The sequence below is a fragment of the Ranitomeya variabilis genome, chromosome 3 (assembly GCF_051348905.1).
Source record: "Ranitomeya variabilis isolate aRanVar5 chromosome 3, aRanVar5.hap1, whole genome shotgun sequence".
NCBI classification, from domain to species: domain Eukaryota; kingdom Metazoa; phylum Chordata; class Amphibia; order Anura; family Dendrobatidae; genus Ranitomeya; species Ranitomeya variabilis.
The window spans coordinates 637,055,213-637,077,329 of NC_135234.1; the positions used below are offsets into that span (position 1 = coordinate 637,055,213).

The window sequence follows — 22,117 nt, forward strand, 5'->3', positions numbered from 1 at the left end:
ACTACAGAGCCTACAGAGCCTGGCGGTGTGCGCTCTCCTCTGCGGTCTGTCACGCTGGCCTCAGCACTATCCCTGGTCTCTGGTCTGCGTCCGATCACCTCTTGTCTTGCTGTTTGGCGCGGAGAGCTTTTTTACACAGGAACTCTGTCATGTGAAGCATCTAACCAAGTCCTGCACAAGAACTGATCCCCCTTGCACTTCTTGTGGTGCTAATTGGTTCCACTTGATTTCGTCCCTCCAGCTAGCAGTCTTTCCTCTCTATTGTGATGTCATGCAGGGGCTCTTCAGGGGTGTCATCGCTTCCTCTTATATATCTTCTGAGGCAAGCTGCCAGTAATGTGGTCTCTATGGGTCTTGTTAAATGGTACAGCAGAGATGACCTGCAGTACATCACCTTGTGACTGTGGCAGCCAATTACCGATCTCTGGTCAGTGATTGGCTGCAGCATTCATGTGCTTATGTTTGGTACATTACCAATGCAGGAAAAGTCAGCAATAACTGTTTGGTGGCGCTGCAGCATTGGAGAATTGGGTTGTCTGGTCAAAATTGATCAGTCTGCAGTAACTCTGTGTGACTCAAGACTTATGAATCCCTCAGTGCACGCACTGTGCACTTTGGGGATGAGCCGGTTTCTGAGTCGGGAGTAGCAGGTTCGGCCAGAGTCTGGCCGACAGTATGCATAATGCATACAAATCCACTGTTACCGACTGAGAAACCAGCGAATACCCACAGCACACAGTGCTTGCTCTCGGGAGAGTCATAAGTCTGTAGTTACACAGAGTGACTTTAAAGGGGTTACCCAAATGTTTTTAAATATCGCGACAAGGCAGGTGATAAAATAATGTTAAATTATACTGAAAATACAGTACAAGTGCCATATTTATACAGTAATGCCCCTATAAAGTGTCCTGACGACATGATGACCTTGCACACGTGACCACTGCTATTAACCACTGACCTCGATGGTCACTTACCATCACTGCTGAGGCCAGTGTTTGGCTGCAATAGTCACACTATGGGACAATTCATGAAAACTGGCAGGACCTTAGGAGTGACAGTCCTGGAGTGATGGGAGCTTTACCAACTATATCTTATTTTGTTATGTCATCTCCTTCCTTGCTTTTTGGCCATTTAAAAAATATCTCTGAAAACACTTTTTATTATTTTAATATCTGACCAATATTAGGTGAAGAACATGCTTTATTAGATCCACAGACCAGAATGATTTTTTCTTCCAATATTTAACATTCAAACAAATATTTATCTGTAACATAAAAACTGGTGTGAGGAAGACTTGGACTTGGGGATAAAAGGTGTTTTGATTTTTTTCTACCAACATTTTATTATTACTGTACTTTTTAGCCCCCTTAGGTGACTTTAACCTGTGCCTGATTACTTACCATAGTATTGCAGTATATAACGAAAATCAAAGTCTCTTATAAATGCTAGCCAGGTGTCCATCTTCATAGGAGCACCTTAATGGCAGGCACGGGGGTTTTCAGCAGACCACTGGCTGCCATAGCAGCCCATCAGCACCCTGCAATTGTGTCATGAGCGGGGATGATAGGTGTGCACCCCCTGATTCTTGTGCAATAAGTGCCAATGTCAGATGTTCACAGTGACAGTGTGTGCTGGCAATGGTGTACGCTCAGTTTCTTCTTGCATCAAAAAAGGGGACCAGACATTGGAAGTACCGATACATCAGAGAGGGATTAAAGGGGTTGTCCCCTTTCAAAAAAACCTTTGCTTATAGGCATACTTCATGTGATCAGAGCCCCAGCCATTGGCAAGTTATCTTCTATCCTATGGATATCAGAGATGTCTTAATTCAGAACAGTGCACAATCTATTTGGGTATGCCACCTCCTGTCACCTCCAACTCAAAAATATTGCCAGAATCCATCCCTTCCTCAGGTTTCAATCTACTAAAACTCGTGTGGATGCTCTTATCATCTCCCGCCTCGACTACTGCAACACCCTCCTCTGTGGCCTCCCCGCTAACTCTCCTGCACCACTCCAGTCTGTCCTCAACTCTGCTGCCCGCCTAATCCACCTCTCTCCTCGCTACTCCTCTGCTTCTCTCCTCTGCAAATCCCTCCACTGGCTCCCAATTCCCCAACGAATCCAGTTCAAACTACTAACACTGATCTACAAAACCATCCACAACCTGTCCCCTCCCTATATCTCTGAACTAATCTCCCAATATCTTCCCTCACGCAATCTTCAATCCTCCCAAGACCTCCTACTCTCCACCACACTTATTCGTTCCTCACACAACCGCCTCCAAGATTTCTCCCGAATATCCCCCATCCTCTGGAATTCCACACCTCAGCACGTCCGAATATCCACCACCCTCGGATCCTTCAGACGGAACCTGAAAACCCATCTCCTCATGAAAGCCTACAGCCTGCAATAACCATTCTGCTGCCTCATCATCACCTGAGTTGCTGCACCCCGACCTTCTGTCTCTTCCTCATTATCCCGTAGAATGTAAGTCCGCAAGGACAGGGTCCTCTCCCCTCTGTACCAGTCTGTCATTGTAAATTTGTTTACTGTAAATGATATCTATAACTTTGTATGTAACCCCTTCTTATGTACAGCACCAAGAAGTTAATGGTGCTATATAAATAAATAATAATAATATTTAGGAGTGTCACACAAAACTATTCTGTACCTTTAACAGGAGCCTGTGATTTGACCTTTATGTCAGTCTGGTTGTTGGTATACTAGGCATCCTTTGAACACTTTCTGGTCTTTTTTCCTTTGATGGACAGCAGCAGGTTAGGTCCGGGACTACAGCAGCTCACAGACTTCCTGGTGTTTTTGCAGTAAATCTCCTTTGATGGGTTCTGGCTGTGGATATTGTGGATTTCTCTGCATCCCAGTTAATTGGTCAACCAATTGCCTACTTCTCATTGTGGGGGGTATACTAAAAATGGAGTCTTTCTGGTCTTTTCACTTCCAGGAAGCTCCTAATCTAAAGTAATCACCTACTGTGCTACACCTTTTCAACCTACAGAAATTAGACTATTGTGATTGGTGTACCTGAGTTATTTCCCACTTTTAATGATCTAGAACATCTTCTTCTTCTTACCCTTCTAGTTGTTTTTCCTTTGGAAGCAGTATTCTGATGACTGACTCGCAAATATATAATACATTTTTTTCTTATGAGAGACTATAGCCTTCATTCATCATTTGCATTTTCTAAAGTCACTTTTCTTGTCCTGTGATATTCGTTGACATTTTTTATGTCACAGTCTTCAAAATGGCACACATGCAGTGATGTAGAATTGTAGTTCTAATGATGACTCATGCAGGGAAAAAGAGACTTCCTGTGTCAGCATAGAACTTAGAAGGATTTAGCTAGTCTGAAAAGAAGAAAATTAGCTGGGTAAAAAGGCAAAATGAGCAATTGTAAGTACACAGTGCTATAAATATGATGGCTACAATATACAGGGTGGGCCATTTATATGGATACACCTAAATAAAATGGGAATGGTTGGTGATATCAACTTCCTGTTTGTGGCACATTAGTATATGGGAGGGGGAAAACTTTTCAAGATGGGTGGTGACCATGGTGGTCATTTTGAAGTCACCCATTTTGGATCCAACTTTAGTTTTTTCAATAGGAACAGGGTCATGTGACACATCAAACTTATTGAGAATTTCACAAGAAAAACAATGGTGTGCTTGGTTTTAACGTAACTTTATTCTTTCATAAGTTAAAAATATGTTCAAAGTGCTGCCCATTGTGTTGGATTGTCAATGCAACCCTCTTCTCCCACTCTTGACACACTGATAGCAACACCGCAGAAGAAATGCAAGCACACGCTTTCAGTATCCGTTGTTTCAGATGCTGCACATCTTATATCTTCACAGCGTAGACAATTGCCTGTAGATGACCCCAAAGGTAAAAGTCTAAGGGGGTCAGATCGGGAGAACTTGGTGGCCATTCAACTGGCCCACGATGACCAATCCACTTTCCAGGAAACTTCATGTAGGAATGCTCAGACCTGACACCCATAATGTGGTGGTGCACCATCTTGGGTGTCAGGTCCGAGTATTCCTACATGAACAGTTTCCTGGAAAGTGTATTGGTTATCGTGGGCCAGTTGAATGGCCACCAAGGTCTCCCGATCTGACCCCCGTAGACTTTTATCTTTGGGGTCATCTGAAGCCAATTGTCTATGCTATGAAGATACAAGATGTGCAGCACCTGAAACAACGGATACTAGAAGCCTGTGCTAGCATTTCTTTTGCAGCGTTGCTATCAGTGTGTCAAGAGTGGGAGAAGAGGGTTGCATTGACAATCCAACGCAATGGGCAGCACTTTGAACACATTTTATAAGTGGTCATAAGCTTGTAAATAACTCATGAAAGAATAAAGTTACATTAAAACCAAGCACACCATTGTTTTTCTTGTGAAATTCTCAATAGGTTTGATGTGTCACATGAACCTCTTCCCATTGGAAAAAATAAAGCTGAATCCAAAATGGCCGACTTCAAAATGCCCACCATGGTCACCACCCATCTTGAAAAGTTTTCCCTCTCCCATATACTAATGTGCCATAAACAGGAAGTTGATATCACCAACCATTCCCATTTTATTTAGGTGTATCCTTATAAATGGCCTAACCTGCATTAAGAGGATAACAATTTTGATGGGAGGAGTGCTTCCTATAAGCCTGTCCTCGCTGGCTGCCCTCTCTTCTTTGGATATAAGATAATATTTTTTTTTTTTTTAGTTGCAGCTAAATACTTTTTTTCTTAACTAGAACCAGGACAGGCCTTAAAATTTGTAAATTAATGATGTGAACGGAAAAGCCGTAATTCATACATATATTTATTGATCAGTTTGATTTGTTTAACTTCTTGGCGATGAGCCCAAGTCATTAGCAGGTGTATGGAGCGGGCTCAGGGTCTGGGCTCACCACATTCCTGGCAGATAATGGCTGTGTTATTCAGCTATCATCTGGCTCTAATAAAAGTGAGTGGAGCTGAGCTCCTCCCAAGGCAGTTAGCTCATTAAATGCCATTGTCAATCTCTGACAGCAGCATTCAAAGCATGTGCCCCGGGGGGTTGCGTCATTCAAAGCATGCTGAAAACCTTTCTGTGACTGACATTGATAGGAAATCTGGATTTTTACTATATGCTTCAATATAGTTGTAAACATAAAAAATATTAAAAAATAAAATAAACATATGTGGTATCACTTCAACCGTAAAAGTCTGATCTATCCAAAAGTAAAATAGCTAATTAAATCAGTAAACACCGTAAAAAGAAAAATCAAAACACCAGCATTGCCGTTTTTTGGTTCCTGCAACTCCATCAAACATCAACCTTCAGAATTTTTTTGCGCCACTTAAAGGGGTTTTCCCACGAACAAAAGTTGATTTTAATCAATAGATCTTGGAATAATAATAACGTCCACAATTGAATGTGTTTAAATAAAATGTTCCTGTGCAGAGATAATCTTATAAATGTGTCCCTGCTGTGTACTGTGTAATGTCTGTGTCTAACCGTACAGGAACATGGTCTGGTCATAACACATGACCATATATTATAAGTTTGGCATCGCCATAATTATCCACAGAAAAAGTAAAAATGCTATAGCTCAAGGAAGAAGGTGATGAAAAAACAAAAGCTAAAAAAAAATTAAAAAATGACTGATACGTAAAGGTAATCTGTCAGGTGATTTGTGCTTACAATACTAATAGTATCCTGAGCTTGGGCAGTCCTTACAGGATATTTAACTTTTATTGCTGTACGTTGTTGTTGTAATCCAAGAAAATTTATAACTGTACATCGGCTAGTCAAGTGTATGCAAATGTGAAATGAATATTCACCCATTCCCCCACTCATAATCTGACCCATCTCTCTGAAAGGGCTGTCCAAGCCCTATTTCAAGATACCATTAATACACTACACAAAAGTCACCTGACAGATTCCCTTTAGAGTTAAAGTTTTCTATTACTCAAGCCAACAGAAACTGTTTGACTCCTTAAAATCTGGCTCAATCAATACGAATTTTACTGACCTGAGACATAATAGAATAGCATTCCCTGACGGATGACAACACAGCAGCTTTTAGCTGTACACTATACCTGACAACCTGCTGCATCAGTCATGATTGGTGTTGGTACTGACCATGGCGGTTTAACCCACTAGTCATTAGTGACTTAGGAATCTAGATGGTTAACAGAGTGTGGGGACTCCCTCTTTAACTCACCTCGAGATATTGATTATGCGGTACTAGTGGTTGCCATGGTAATTCACAGCCAAATTATGGCATTAGAGTCTGCTGGCTATAGTGACTTATTCGGATCAACATTTACGTGGTACAAATAAAATATTTCATTCCTGATATTCCACATAGCATTAATTCCTGAAAAGCACCTGAAGAGATAAATAAGTTACCAACACAGTTTTGAATATGTTGAGGGATGCTGTTTTTAAAATGGTATCACTTTTGTTTTTTTTCCCAATATATAGGTCTCACCAGGGCTGACTGGGACTAAAATTCAGCCCTGGCATTTGAAGTTACACAGGCCCACTTGTCACATGGTGACCATATAATACCTTTCTACACTTGTAGGTTACAAGAAGTGAGGGGACTGTAACACGACTATATAACATATAATTACAGCTGTATCCAGCATCACAGCTCAGTCCTATTTATTGCTTTTATCTCGTAGATAACCTCATTCTGATGCTCCATAAACTTTGCCTACAGCCACTTTTGGTTCCCCTGCGCAGCACGAGACTCGGTGACTCTGAAGAGCGGTGACATCAGTAACGTCACCACTCTTCAGATATTCCGGGTCTTGCGCTGAGCTCGGCGACTGTGAACAGCGGTATTGTTACTACCGTCACCGCTCTTCAGAGTTGCTGGGTATCGCCAGGTCTGGGCTAGTAGTGGGGGTGTCTGATAGACACCTCTCCATTACTTACACCAGGGATTGATAGCAGCTGACATTACGCAGCTGACATCAACCCTAAAAATCATTATACATACCAGAATTAAATGCTCTGGCGGCTGAGAAAAGCAGTAGAGTTAGCGCTTTTACCAGGCGCCGGGTGGTAACTACAACTGTCATCATCCTTGTCTCATCTCCCTGCGAAGCATTTCTGTTGTATTTACATGCACTGATCTCAGGCCGCTAAACAAGTGTGATCGACAATACTGAATTCGTTCGCTTGTTTCCCGGCCTCTTTACATCAACTGAGAAAGAATGAAGGGAACAGAACAATCACAATGAGATCAATCTGTCCCCATACAGTATCATGTTATCAGCAGCACATCTACAGTTTACACTGGTGACGTGCTGCTGAGAACAAGGATTTCTGTTCCCACATAAACAATCCAATCATTCGATGTATAGGCAGCATTTTGCTTGTTAAGTATAATACACCCCATAGTCCTCCATATATTATAATGTGCACCTCAGTCCTCCATATAGTATAATACACTCCTCAGTTCTCCATATAGTAAAATACACTTCTCAGTCCTCCATATAGTATAATAAACTCCTCATAGCCCTCCATATATTAAAACGCAGTGCTCAGTCCTCCATATAGTATAATACACTCCTCACAGTGCTCCATATAGTATAATGCACCGCCATAGTCATCCATGTAGTACAATTCACTTCCTATAGTATAATGCACAACATAGTTCTACATATAGTAAAATGTATTCCCCATAGTCCTCAATACAGTATAATGCAGCCCACATATAGTATAATGATGCCACCCCAGAGTATAATGCAGCCACCCCACAGAATATATTGTAGCCCCCTGAGTATAATGTAACCCCCAGAGAATATAATGCAGCCCCCTCATATAGTATAATGCAGCCCCTGTATATATAATATATGGTAGCCCCCTCATAGAGCATAATACAGCCCCCCATAGAATATAATACAGCCCCCCCATAGAATATAATATAACCCCCATAGAATATAATAAAGCCCCCCATAGAATGTAATACAGCCTCCCATAGAATATAATACAACGCCCCATAGACTGTAATACAGCCCCCATAGAATGTAATACAACCCCTCATAGAATATAATGTAGCGCCCCCCCCAATAGCCCCACAATCCAGTTATCACTCATTGATATATTAAAAAAAACACACAATCCTCACCTCTCCTTGTGCCCAGCGCTGCTCCTGGCTCCGGTCTCAGCAGCTGCAGTGACAGTCTGCCCAGCACACAGCAGGTACACAATGATATGACGTCATCGCGCACCCACAGTGTCAGAGGCAGAGCAGGGAATGATGGGAGAGGGAGTGTCAGCGGCGCTGGCGGGGGGGGGGGGGTAAATGCGGCGGTGCTGGTGCCGCTGACAGAGGCACAGCGTGCAGGGATCGAGCGGCCCTCTACTGGCACCGGCCCTTCTGGCATTTGCCAGAAGTGCCCGATGGCCAGTCCGGTCCTGGATCTCACAAAGTCACTTCAAAACTGAACAGGTCCCTAAAAAAATAACTTTCGTAAATTTCCTTGACAAAAAATGAAAAATTACTGCTACAATTTTAAACCTTGTAAAATACTAACAAAATAAAAGAACATTTTACAAATTTTACATGGGGTAAATGTGATGAACTTTTTTTGTGTGGTATCACTATCTGGATTAAAGGGATAATTATTCAAAGTCTGAAAATTGTTAACTTTTTTAAATTTGACAAATTTCTGATTTTTTTAGTAAATAAATGCCAAACATATCGACCTAAATTTACCATTAACATAAAGTATAATGTGTCACGAAAAAACAATCTCAAAATCCTTGGGATATGTTGAAATATTCCAGAACTGTTCCCACATAAAATGACACGTTAGATTTTAAACATTTGGCCTGGCCACTTAGAGGTTAAAAAAGACCTGTAAGCAAGTCAAAAGTGTCCAATTTTTGCTACTATTTTATTCTCACTGCTCCCCTGAGTATTTCACTGGTTTCTTTTTTTAAAATCTGCCATACGGTTCAAGAGATATGGATCTTTTTATCTAGTACTAATTTTTATGATCTTTACAAAGGGGCTTTAACTCACAGTGTAATATTGCAGATCAGCCTAAAGACACTCCCCCAGGGAGGCCTGTCAGCTGTCAGCCACACCCCTTCTGTAAAGACTGTAAAAAATAGCCAAAACATTCACATCTCTGGAATCGTATGTTGGATTTTAAAAAAGAAAAAAAAAACAGAGTACTCAGGACAGCAAAAGTAATAAAATAAGTAAAAAAACTGGACCCTTTTGATCTGGTGAAATGTTCTCTTTAAGAATGCATTATTGAGAAGTGCCAGACACGAGAAGCATGTCAGGTATGCACACACATGGCAAATGTGTTGCAGAAATTAAAAAATCTCTTCCATATATCTGAATGGCTTGTTTCTTCAGCATGTGCATAATAATAATCTTTATTTTTATATAGCGCTGACATATTCCGCAGCGCTTTACAGTTTTGCACACATTATCTTTGCTGTCCCGATGGGGCTCACAATCTAAATTCCCTATCAGTATGTCATTGGAGGAAACCCACGCAAACACGGGGAGAACATACTTCTTGCAGATGTTGGCCTTGATGGCCACAGTGCTGCCCAGGATGAGTTTCCTTATTTAAATAAATGTGACAGTCATAAAAATATGTATACCAAATGTGTGAACAGTGGTTATTAATAACTGTGCAGGTATATAATACACTAGATGGTGGCCCGATTCTAACGCATTGGGTATTCTAGAATACACAGCCACGTAGTATATAACAGCCCACGTAGTATATAGCACAGTCACGTAGTATATAACACAGCCCACGTAGTATATAGCATAGCCACATAGTATATTGCACAGCCACGTAGTGTATAACACAGCCCACGCAGTATATAACACAGCCCATGCAGTATATAACACAGCCCACGCAGTGTATAACACAGCCCACGCAGTATATAACACAGCGACGTACTATATAGCACAGCCCACGCAGTATATAGCACAGCCACGTAGTATATAGCACAGCCATGTAGTATATAATACAGCCCACGTAGTATATAGCATAGCCACGTAGTATATTGCACAGCCATGTAGTATATAACAGCCCACGTAGTATATAGCACAGCCATGTAGTATATAGCACAGCCCACATAGTATATAGCATAGCCACATAGTATATTGCACAGCCACGTAGTATATAACACAACCCACGCAGTATATAACACAGCCCACGCAGTATATAACACAGCCACATAGTATATTGCACAGCCCACGTAGTGTGTAGCACAGCCACGTAGTATATAGCACAGCCCACGCAGTATATAACACAGGCACGTAGTATATTGCACAGGCACGTAGTATATAGCACAGCCCACATAGTATATAACACAGCCCATGCAGTATATAACACAGCCCATGCAGTATTTAACTCAGCCCACGCAGTATATAGCACAGGCCACGTAGTATATAGCAATGTGGGTACCATATCCCTGTTAAAAAAAACTATTAAAATAAAAAACAGTTATATACTCACCTTCCTTCGGCCCCCGGATCCAGCTAAGGCCTTTACCAATGCTCCGTTCCCATTAATGCCTAGCGGCAATAACCGGTAATCATGTAGCGGTCTCGCGAGACCGCCACGTGATCTCAGGGCATTGCCACAATGCATTCTTGGGACCGGAGTGTGAGGAGCGGGAAAGGCTGCGGCGGACTTCAGAAGGTGAGAATATGTTTTTTTTTATTATTTTTAACATTCTATGTTTTTATTATTGATGCTGCATAGGCAGCATCAATAGTAAAAAGTGAAGCGGTGTTTAATCCCGCCCCACTATTGCTGATTGGTTGCAGCCTACAGACAGACGGAAGTTAGAAACAGACGGAAGTACCCCTTAGGTAATTATATATATAGATGGCAGAGAAGTTTTCTTTTCAGTACAGTTCACTATGTTTTATGATTAGACCATTACTTGTTAAACATTTTATACTTACTGTATATTCCCCTTGTTTTATACTTTTTTTAGTACGACCAATAATGACTATAATTTAAATTTTTTAGCATGTTTCATTTGAGATAAAACAGATTTCATTTGTTAAAAACATCCATTTATCAGTTAAAATATCCTGGCTCTTTAATCATAGTATAAATCTAGGTGCGTCCATAAAGAGAAAATGGGTATTGCATCTTTAAAGAACATGATTAGCGTAAACCAAAGGATCATTATGTAAGATTATATAATGGCTGTGTGGATAGGCCATGTAATGAATTAATGGCATTTTCAGGGAACTGTCACATTCACCAGCATGTGCCGCACCCTTACTTGCCAGTCCAGGTCATTAGGTCTTTGTTTACCCAGCAGCTGGAGCCTATTAAGTCTGACACGTGCAGGTAGTCTTTGACCTATCTCAACTCAATGCAGCCCAGATGTTGCTATGATAGTAGTTCAGTAAGGTGAACATTTAGTTAATTGCTTTTGAAACAATGCATAACCTTGTCCTCAAGTGTAAACTACATGACATATGTAAGCAGTATAAATCACACAGCTATTTAATGACTTGAGAAACCCACTAGTGAACACTCATGTTATTTAAATCGTGATATTAGAAATAACCCACAGAATTTCTAGAGCCATGGATGACATCAGTGTTTTCAATTCTACTTTTTAAAAAAGATTCTACGTATTAATACTAATCTAGTGTAATCATTTTGAACAAAATTTAGCCATAATTGGATTTACAGTTCATTCTCCAATCATTTACCTTCACTGTTGGATTTGGCATAATTGGACGTACCTATGAGAATCATTTTAGACTTCCCTCCAAAACAAGAGTATATCCCCTTTTTAATTTGCTATCTTCATTATACATTTATATCCTAAGAAGAAATATATTTGGAAAACAACAAAAAAAAGGAGGTGAAGCAATCGTCGAGATTCATGGACCACTGGCTGCATTAGTGGACCTTCTAATAGAAAAGTCCAACCCTTGTTAGCATTCACATTAAATAATGTATGATGACAGAACCTTAGAATAACAGGGCATTTAAGAAGGGGTTGTCCAATAATGGACCACCCCTTTAATGGACTGTCAGGACAAAAGGAACGGAAACTGAAGGGTAGGGGTAATTATGAAAGGGTCTCTACAGAGGCCATGATCAAAGTGTTTAATCAACTATCAACTTCTATCAATAAGATCCAGGAGAAAAAGGGTCCATGAAGTGAAGTAGTTAGAGCCTCCATCCTGTGTACACTGCTCAAAAAAATAAAGGGAACACTAAAATCCCACATGCTAGATATTACTGAATGAAATATTCCAGTTATAAATCTTTATTCATTATATAGTGGAATGTGTTGAGAACAATAAAACCTAAAAATTATCTACGCAAATCACAACTAATATGCCACGGAGGTCTAGAGTTGGAATGATGCTCAAAATCAAAGTGGAAAGTGAAGTTACAGGCTGATCCGAATTCAGTGGAAATGCCTCAAGACAAGGAAATGATGCTCAGTAGTGTTTGTGGCCTCCATGTGCCTGTATGACCTCCCTACAACACCTGGGCATGCTCCTGATGAGGCGGCGAATGGTCTCCTGAGGGATCTCCTCGCAAACCTGGACTAAAGAATCCGCCAACTCCTGGACAGTTTGTGGTGCAACGTGATATTGGTGGATAGTGCGAGACATGATGTCCCAGATGTGTTCAATTGGATTCAGGTCTGGGGAATGGGCGAGCCAGTCCATAGCTTCAATGTCTTCATCTTGCAGGAACTTCTGACGCACTCTAGCCACATGAGGTCTGGCGTTGTCCTGCATTAGGAGGAACCCAGGGCCAAACGCACCAGCATATGGTCTCACAAGGGGTCTGAGGATCTCATCTCTGTACCTAATGGCAGTCAGGCTACCTCTGGTGAGCACATGGAGAGCTGTGCGGCCCTCCAAAGAAATGCCACTCCACACCATTACTGACCCATTGCCACACCAGTCATGCTGAAGGATGTTGCAGGCAGCAGATCACTCTCCACGGCGTCTCCAGACTCTGTCACGTCTGTCACATGTGCTCAGTGTGAACCTGCTTTCATCTGTGAAGAGTACAGGGCTCCAGTGGCGAATTTGCCAAACCTGGTGTTCTGTGGCAAATGCCAAGCATCCTGCACGGTATTGGGCTGTGAGCACAACCCCCATCTGTGGACGTCGGGCACTCAGACCATCCTCATGGAGTTGATTTCTAACCGTTTGTGCAGACACATGCACTTTTGTGGCCTGCAGGAGGTCATTTTGCAGGGTTCTGGCAGTGTTCCTCCTGTTCCTCCTTGCACAAAGGCTGAGGTAGCGGTCCTGCTGCTGGGTTGTTGCCCTCCTATGGCCCCCTCCACATCTCCTGATTTACTGGCCTGTCTCCTTGTAGCGCCTCCAGCCTCTGGACACTACGCTGACAGACACAGCAAACCTTCTTGCAACAGCTCGCATTGATGTGCCATCCTGGATGAGCTGCACTACCTGAGCCACTTGTGTGGGTTGTAGAGTCCGTCTCATGCTACCACGAAAGCCAGAAAGCATTGGTACTGAGATGTGGTCTGTGGTCCCCACCTGCAGAACCACTCCTTTATTGAGTGTGTCTTGATAATTGCCAATAATTTCCATCTGTTGTCTATTCCATTTGCACAACAGCATGTGAAATTGATTGTCAAACAGTGTTGTTTCCTAAGTGGACAGTTTGATTTCACAGAAGTTTGATTTACTTGGAGTTATATTCTGTTGTTTAAGTGTTCCCTTTATTTTTTTAAGCAGTGTAGTTTGTCCGCTATGTGAATCCAATAGGCTAAGGAGGTAGATCTTTGGTGAGTTGGAATACAGGTTGTAGAGCATTCATAAGATGCTTTAGTATATATCTCTGATATTTTTTGGGGAGTTCAGTGAGATGTAGGTGAAACAGAGTTTTAGATACCTGTACAGTGCCTTGTGAAAGTGTTCAGCCCCCTTGAACTTTTCAACTTTTTCCCACATATCATGCTTCAAGCATAAAAGTAAATAAACGTAAATTTTTGGTGAAGAATCAACAACAAGTGGAACACTATTATTATTATTATTTATTATGATAGCGCCATTTATTCCATGGCGCTTTACATGTGAGGAAGGGAATATATAATAAAAACAGGTACAATAATCTTGAACAATACAAGTCACAACTGGTACAGGAGGAGAGAGGACCCTGCCCGCGAGGGCTCACAATCTACAAGGGATGGGTGAGGATACAGTAGGTGAGGATAGAGCTGGTCGTGCAGTGGTTCGGTCGATCAGTGGTTACTGCAGGTTGTAGGCTTGCAATTGTGAAGTTGAATGAAATGTATTGGTTATTTTAAATTTTTGTGGAAAATCAAAAACTGAAAATAGGGGCTGGCAATATTATTCGGCCCCTTTAATTTAATACTTTGTTGCGCCACCTTTTGCTGCGATTACAGCTGCAAGTCACTTGGGGTATGTCTCTATCAGTTTTGTACATCAAGAGACTGAAATTCTTGTCCAGTCTTCCTTGGCAAACAGCTCAAGCTCAGTGAGGTTTGATGGAGATTGTTTGTGAACAGCAGTTTTCAGCTGTTTCCACAGATTCTCGATTGGATTGAGGTCTGGACTTTGACTTGGCCATTCTAACACCTGGATATGTTTATTTGTGAACCATTCCAGTGTAGATTTTGCTTTATGTTTGGCATCATTGTCTTGTTGGAAGACAAATCTCCGTCCCAGTCTCAGGTCTTTTGTAGACTCCAACAGGTTTTCTTCAAGAATGGTCCTTTATTTGGCTCCATCCATCTTCCTATCAATTTTAACTATCTTCCCTGTCCCTCTGAAGAAAAGCAGGCCCAAACCATGATGCTGCCACCACCATGTTTAACAGTGGGGATGGTGTGTTCAGGGTGATGAGCTGTGTAGCCTTTATGCCAAACATATCGTTTGGCATTGTTGCTAAAAAGTTCGATTTTGGTTTTATCTGACCAGAGCACCTTCTTCTATGTAATTTGACAAGAAGTTGAAATATAGAAATGTATGTCCAGAACTAGTAGAGAATGCATATATATCAAGTACAATGGACTAATAATGAGCTGATAAATTAGGTTGGAAGTGCATTAAATATGGAAAGAATAGCTACAAAAAAAAGAAGACGGCCATAGAATGCCCGTCTGGATTTGACTCGCATTTCACAGAGGTGCTTGGTCATCAGATTCATTCACCGTTCAGTGTATAGAGAGCAGTGGCTGTAACTGCGCCCCCAGCACTAACAGCCGTCTCTAAGGCTAGTTTCACACTAGCGTTAACTGCATTACGTCGCAAATCCGTTTTTTTGCCGAAAAAACGGATGCGTCAAAAAAGTGAAAAACGGTGACAAACGTATGCCACGCATCCAGCATTTCGACGGATCCGTCGCAAATCCGCTAAACGTTTCCGTCGAAAATACTGGATGCGTTATATACGTTGCATACGTTTTACCATCCGTTGCATCCGTTTTTCCGACGGATCCGTTTTTAAAAGGGGAGGCTCCCAAAATTTGATTGGCTACTGGAAAATTTGAAAAACTATATAGTACTGTATTTACAGCCCATCTTTGTGGGTTTTAGTTTTGTGGCAGCGATGGAAGGTGTTCTTGGGAGGATTGCTAGTTTGGTTACCGACGTTATCTTTGAGACAAATCGCCTGGATATCATAGTGCGGGAGAAGGAGGCGGCAGCGGAAAGGCGTAGGATGCTTCTGCAGCAACGGAGACGGAGGCGACTGTGGATTCATCCGATTAATCAAGTACGGATGACCCGGGGTGTCCAGTCCACTCTGTACCTGGAGTTGCGGCACAATCCACACAAATTCCACAACTACGTGCGGATGAGGATTGAACATTTCGATTTTTTGCTTGCAAAACTGGAGGATGTCATCCGAAGACAGGATACAAGGATGAGGCTTGCCATCACACCGGCGGAGCGGCTGATGGTGACCCTGCGGTAAGCCTCTTTTTTTTATTTCATTGCTGATATTGAATGTTATATTACATGCTGCAGAAAATACTGCGCTGGCATATTGCGCACTATTTTCTGCAGCATGTAGTTTTGGTTTTCTTGGCGGACATTCAACTGCTTTATTTAAATGTCATTGCTGATATTGAATGTTAACAGACTGCAGAAAATACTGCGCTGAAATATTGCGTTGCATTTTCTGCAGTTTTTTTTTTTTTTTTTTTGGTTTTTGGGTTTGATGACATGCAACTGTTTTTTTTCTGTCATTGGTCATTTTAAATGTTATATTACATGCTGCAGACAATACTGCGCTGGCATAATGCGCACTATTTTCTGCAGCATGTAATTTTGGTTTTCTTTGCGGACAGTCCACTGCTTTATTTAAATGTCATTGCTGATATTGAATGTTAGATAACAGACTGCAGAAAATACTGCGCTGAAATATTGCGTTGCATTTTCTGCATTTTTTTTTTTTTTTTTGTTTGTTTTTTTTGGGTTTGATGACATGCAACTGTTTTTTTTCTGTCATTGGTCATTTTGAATGTTATATTACATGCTGCAGACAATACTGCGCTGACATATTGCGCACTATTTTCTGCAGCATGTAATTTGGGTTTTCTTGGCGGACATTCCACTGTTTTTTTACACCGGTTTCATGCTGGTTTTATTGGGTGTCCCGTCCTTAAAAAAAAATTAACAGTGCCATATTAAAACTTGTTGGTCTGTGCAATTTTTTCTAACATGTTTTTTTTTTTTTTTTTTTTTTTAAAGTTTCCTAGCTACGGGTGAATCTATGACTTCGCTCCATTATCAGTTCAGGCTGGGCATTTCAACTATCTCTGGAATAGTGAAGGACACATGTCGGGCTGTTTGGACCACTTTGCAACCAGAGTATATCCCCCAACCATCCATGGAAATCTGGTTGCGAAGTGCTGAAGAGTTTCAGCAAATTTGCAATTTCCCTAATTGTGTGGGTGCAGTTGACGGGAAACATATAAGGATTGCGAAACCGGCAGGAACAGGATCGGAGTATTATAATTATAAGAAGTATTTCTCCATCGTCCTTATGGCTATTGCAGATGCCAACTGCAGGTTCCTTGCCGTGGACATAGGAGCGTATGGACGGTCCAACGATTCACAAGTTCTTAAAAACTCTCCGATGGGTCGTTGCCTTTATGGAGAGAGCTACGATTTACCGCCAGCCAGACCACTGCCAGGAACCAATGACCCAACCCTGGAATATGTTTTTGTAGGTGATGAAGCCTTTCAACTGTCGCCGCACCTACTGAAACCGTACAGTAGCCGGAACTTAAACCATACCAAGCGGGTCTTTAATTACCGGCTTACTAGAGCACGAAGAGTCGTGGAGTGTTCCTTTGGCATATTGACGGCGAAGTGGCGGGTTCTGCTGACGGCTATCAAGTTGAAAACAACAACTATAGACGAGGTCGTTAAAGCCTGTGTGGTGCTCCACAACTTTGTCCTTTCAAAGGAGCCCGTTTCCTTGGATGATGAAGAGTTGGAGACCACCTTGTGGGACTACCGCAGCAGCTCAGTTCGCTCTACAAGTTCAGTTACAAGGATGAGGGACCAGTTTGCCGATTATTTTGTCTCACCTGTCGGGCGGATCCCGTGGCAAGACATGATTGTGTAACCAGTTTCCCATGTGTTTTGTTTATGTAAAAAATGTGTTTCTGCCCAAAAAAAAAAAAAAAAAAAAAAAGGGCCAAAAAGCATGGTTTTCTTGCTAGTAAAACCGTTTTGTTATACCTTTAAAATGTTCGGTGTTTGTTTTTATTAAAACCTTTTTTATTATATTACCTTAATAAATCCAGACACACACACAGAGTAGAATTTTATATTCAGAATTTTATTTTAACTCTTTTTTTTTTTTTTTTTTTTTTGCCAACAAAAAATATTTTTTTTTAATATCAAATTTGTTTTTGGAAGATTTTGCAAAAAAAAACTAAACATCGTATTTACAAATCTTGAAACTGTTGGGTGGAGATATGAGAGGAGGAGGGGCAGGAAGGTTGGACCACGTCGATAGGTGGGGAAACCCTACTTGTTTGGGGTGCAGTGGAAGGGGGGGGGTAAACCAAGAGGCTGACCAGAGGGGGGTGGTGTTGGGGTAGGGGGAAGAGAAAAGTTGAGTAAGGAAAACATTGGGGAAGTAATTTGGTCTGGGGGCCGGGATTGTTGTGGGGACTGGGTTGGGTATTGTGACTGGGTAGGGTAGTGGGACTGGGTTTGGTAATGGTGCTGGTGTGGGGATTGGGGCTGGGTTTGGTAATGGTGCTGGTGTGGGTATTGGGGCTGGGTTTGGTAATGGGGGGTATGGTGTGGAATTGGAGTGGAGGTGTGGCGAGGTGTGTGGGTAGACTCGTTAACGGCCTGCAGTAGAGCATTATGGCAGGTATTCATTACCCGCATCTGTTGCTCAAAAGATAGTTTCTCCATGGTCCTGAGCATGGAGTTAAAAAAAATATTGGCCGGATCGGGACTTACAGCTGAATGCAGCCTATCCAAGCGACTGCTGGTTTCACGGCTTGTTTCACTGATGCGTGACTGCACCATGTTGAAACCAGCAGTCACTTGCTCTCCCAAAATTTTGAAAGAGCCTTGGAAGGATGCATTCAGGTGCAAGAACTCAGGAGCATAGCTCTTTTCCTGACCCCTCTGTCGCTGCCGCCACGAACCTAATGGTGGTGTCGAGGTGGCAGGATCAGAGGGGTGGGGTAAAGGAAACGCTATCTGTTCAGCATCAGATGCGAGCAATGAAGGCTGCAATAATGCTCCACTGCTTGGGACGGATGAAGTGGAGGGGACAGAGGGGTCAGAGGAGGGGTCAGAGGAGGGGACAGAGGTGTGGGGCCTACCGACGTGGCCCTCAGTGGCGGACTCAGGAGGGATCGCTCCAGAGGGCGCAGAGGAAGATGCAGGCGCCCGGTGGCTGGAGAAGGTGCTGTGAAAGAAAAAACAAATGAAATTAATACATTGGAATGAAAAAGCCCTGACTGAAAGCAAACTAAGTAGACAGGTTAACATGGTTATTAGTGGGCTGTAGAATACTTACACTCTGCTTAGCATGGTTCGCCTCAGGAAGGAGAGGGCCTGGCCATATTTATATTTGCTCCTCTTCCTTCCTGCAGAGCCACTCGGGGCCTTCATCTCATCATTGAATTCCCTCTTAAAGCGATCCCTCAGTGACCGCCACCGCTTCCTAATCTTTCCAACTGTGAAGACAAGAATCAAAAGAAAAAACCAAAAATTGGTAAATGCAATACATTACAGTCAGCTCAAAACATCACTGGAAAGTGAATACTTACCTAGTTTGCTCTGCTGCTGAGGATGAAGGCTCTCCCGCCTTGGAAACAGGTTGCGACACACTTCGTCCCAGAGCCGACGGGTGACACCGGTATCAGCATGCCTGCGGTCAGCCATGTTCCACAGCGGCTCCCGCTCGCGAACCTCCTCGATGAGATTCTCGATATCAATGTCGTCATCATCATCATCCTCTTCTGCGGGAGCACGCTGTGAAGCCTGTGCCAAAAAAAAAAAAAAAAAAGGAAAACAAACAAATTAGTACACTGAAACACTAAAGTACCAATAGAATACCCCTCCCCCAAAAAAAAAAACTCACTGATAGCCGACCGCGGCGTCGAGTCCGCCGACTCTGGGATTGTCTGGGAGAACCTTCAGCGGCAGCAGCAGGAGCAGCAGCAGCAGCAGCCTGAAATAAAGGAAACAAATTCTCAGTAATGTAGGCATATATTTTCTGTGTTTAGTTATGTATGAAAATCTGTTTTGTGTATGGTGCAGTGTGATGTGCGAAAAAACTGTTTCCCCACTACTTACACTTGGTTCCTCCTCCACTAGCATCTCTCCACCCGTCTCGCCCCCTTCTGACAGCTCCTCATCTGATTCAGCTTCCTGTTGAAACATAATTTATGCATGTAGTTATCCATAAAAATGTAATTTAAAGAAATTTAAAAAAAAAAAAAAAAGTTTTGTGTTAACTTACCGATACACGCTGTTGCTGTGGAGGAGGGCTGTCAGAAGAGGACATTGTTGCTCAAGCTTGCTGCGGCCCTGGTGTATCTGTAAGTTAAAAAGACACTTGCAATCTGCTCTACACATTGAAGTAGCAGATTTGGGGTCTTCAAAACTTACTTGAAAAGATTGGTGGCTGTGGTCCTGGTTGGTTGGGACTAGAGGCGGCTTGCTGCGACTGTGGTCCTGGTTGGGACTAGAGGCGGCTTGCTGCGGCTGTGGTCCTGGTGTATCTGTAAGTTAAAAAGACACTTGCAATCTGCTCTACACATTGAAGTAGCAGATTTGGGGTCTTCAAAACTTACTTGAAAAGATTGGTGGCTGTGGTCCTGGTTGGTTGGGACTAGAGGCGGCTTGCTGCGACTGTGGTCCTGGTTGGGACTAGAGGCGGCTTGCTGCGGCTGTGGTCCTGGTGTATCTGTAAGTTAAAAAGACACTTGCAATCTGCTCTACACATTGAAGTAGCAGATTTGGGGTCTTCAAAACTTACTTGAAAAGATTGGTGGCTGTGGTCCTGGTTGGTTGGGACTAGAGGCGGCTTGCTGCGACTGTGGTCCTGGTTGGGACTAGAGGCGGCTTGCTGCGGCTGTGGTCCTGGTGTATCTGTAAGTTAAAAAGACACTTGCAATCTGCTCTACACATTGAAGTAGCAGATTTGGGGTCTTCAAAACTTCTAGCACTTTAGCTGTGTCCTGGTGGGCAGCGGCTGTGTCCTGGTGGGCAGCGGTCCTGGTTTATCTGTTAATATGTATAATGGATCTATAGTTAGACCACCCCCTGAACTAGGTAATGCTCAATGATAAACACCCTACTAAAATGATGTCAGAAATGTTCATACAGGTGAACACCAAAACCCCCCCAAAAAGTGGCACGTTATACCATTCATTTCCATGTCCCATAAAATAAATTTTTTTAATTTTAACACCAAGAAAAAATATATTTGACACATTTTATGTGAAAAAAATAACCTCCCCCCCCCCCCCAAAAAAAAAAAAAAAAAATTTACAGGTTAACCTTTATTAAAAAAATTAGCCCTCAACCAACCCTGTATTGCATGTGTAACCATTGGTACATACACCAGTTTTAAATTTACCTTTATGAAATAATACTACGGACATTTTTTTAATAAACATTTTATTATAATTTTTTTTTCACTCTTTTTTTTTTTTTTAAATCACAATTAGGAGCTGACATGCTCTTTATTTTAAATACAAGTACTTCAACTGCAAATGGTTATAACTGTAATTTAAAAAAAATCAACACTTTTATTAAATAGAAAAAACCCACACACATTCAAACCACAAGCTGCAGACCGCTAGACTTTTTTAAAAAACACATCAGATTTAAAAAAAAAAAAAAATAAAACCACATGCTGCACAGACCACTATACAGTCAATACATCAGAAAAAGGCAAATAACCAATTACAGCATGGACAAATGCACATGCAATCAACAAGACGCACACAAAAAACATGCCTGGTATGTGTCCACATTCAGGATCGCATCAGAATTTGGTCAGGATTTTCCATCAGTATTTGTAAGCCAAAACCAGGAGTGTAAAAATTAGGTAAAGTATAACGAAAAAAGGCATACTTTTGCTTTTATCACCCACTCCTAGTTTTGGCGTACAAATACTGATGGAAAATCCTGACCACACCCTGATGCAATCCTGCACATGGACACATACCCTCCCACATGAACAGGCATAAAATTGGCAAAGGCATAATATGGTGCAGGCACATGATACAAAAGCACACAGCCGTACAAAAATACACACATGCACGCACATAGCTTTAGGCAAATACACATATGTACAACAAAGGCAGAAAGGTGAACCCAATCAGAAGACGCATACACACACACACACACACACACATACAAAAGGCTGACAATCCTTTGGCTGAAGCTGCAGGTCTTCACAGTGGCTGGCATCATGGTGGATCTGGACTCTAGCATGGCACTGGCTGGTGCAGGACGATGGCAGGCCTCAGGTTCTCTTCAGGTTTTAAGCTCTTTCAGTAGTCAGTACCTCATATACACACACAAATGCACAGGCACACAGATGCACACAAAAATTGCAATACTCACA

At 42.1% G+C, this 22,117-nt stretch overlaps 2 protein-coding genes across 2 annotated transcripts in view; one reads left to right on the forward strand and one right to left on the reverse strand.

Moving 5' to 3' along the window:
- GDF11 (growth differentiation factor 11) overlaps positions 1 to 22,117 on the forward strand; it is a 577,262-nt gene that overhangs the window by 23,327 nt on the left and 531,818 nt on the right. The gene's annotated exons all lie outside the window — the stretch shown is intronic.
- On the reverse strand, positions 17,709 to 19,505 carry LOC143816779 (uncharacterized). Its single transcript, XM_077297583.1, has 3 exons — positions 19,305 to 19,505; positions 19,052 to 19,211; positions 17,709 to 18,940 (listed from the first exon to the last, which is right to left on the reverse strand). The coding sequence occupies exons 1-3, from the start codon at positions 19,417 to 19,419 to the stop codon at positions 18,037 to 18,039; spliced, it is 1,179 nt and encodes a 392-aa protein (XP_077153698.1). The 5' UTR covers positions 19,420 to 19,505; the 3' UTR covers positions 17,709 to 18,036.

Coding starts and splice junctions, on each gene's coding strand:
- LOC143816779 (XM_077297583.1), bottom strand. CDS start 19,419: ATGGCTGACCGCAGGCATGCTGATACCGGTGTCACCCGTCGGCTCTGG. Junction 19,212..19,304: donor TCAGCAGCAGAGCAAACTAG/GTAAGTATTCAC, acceptor TTGTCTTCACAG/TTGGAAAGATTAGGAAGCGG. Junction 18,941..19,051: donor CGAACCATGCTAAGCAGAGT/GTAAGTATTCTA, acceptor TTTCTTTCACAG/CACCTTCTCCAGCCACCGGG.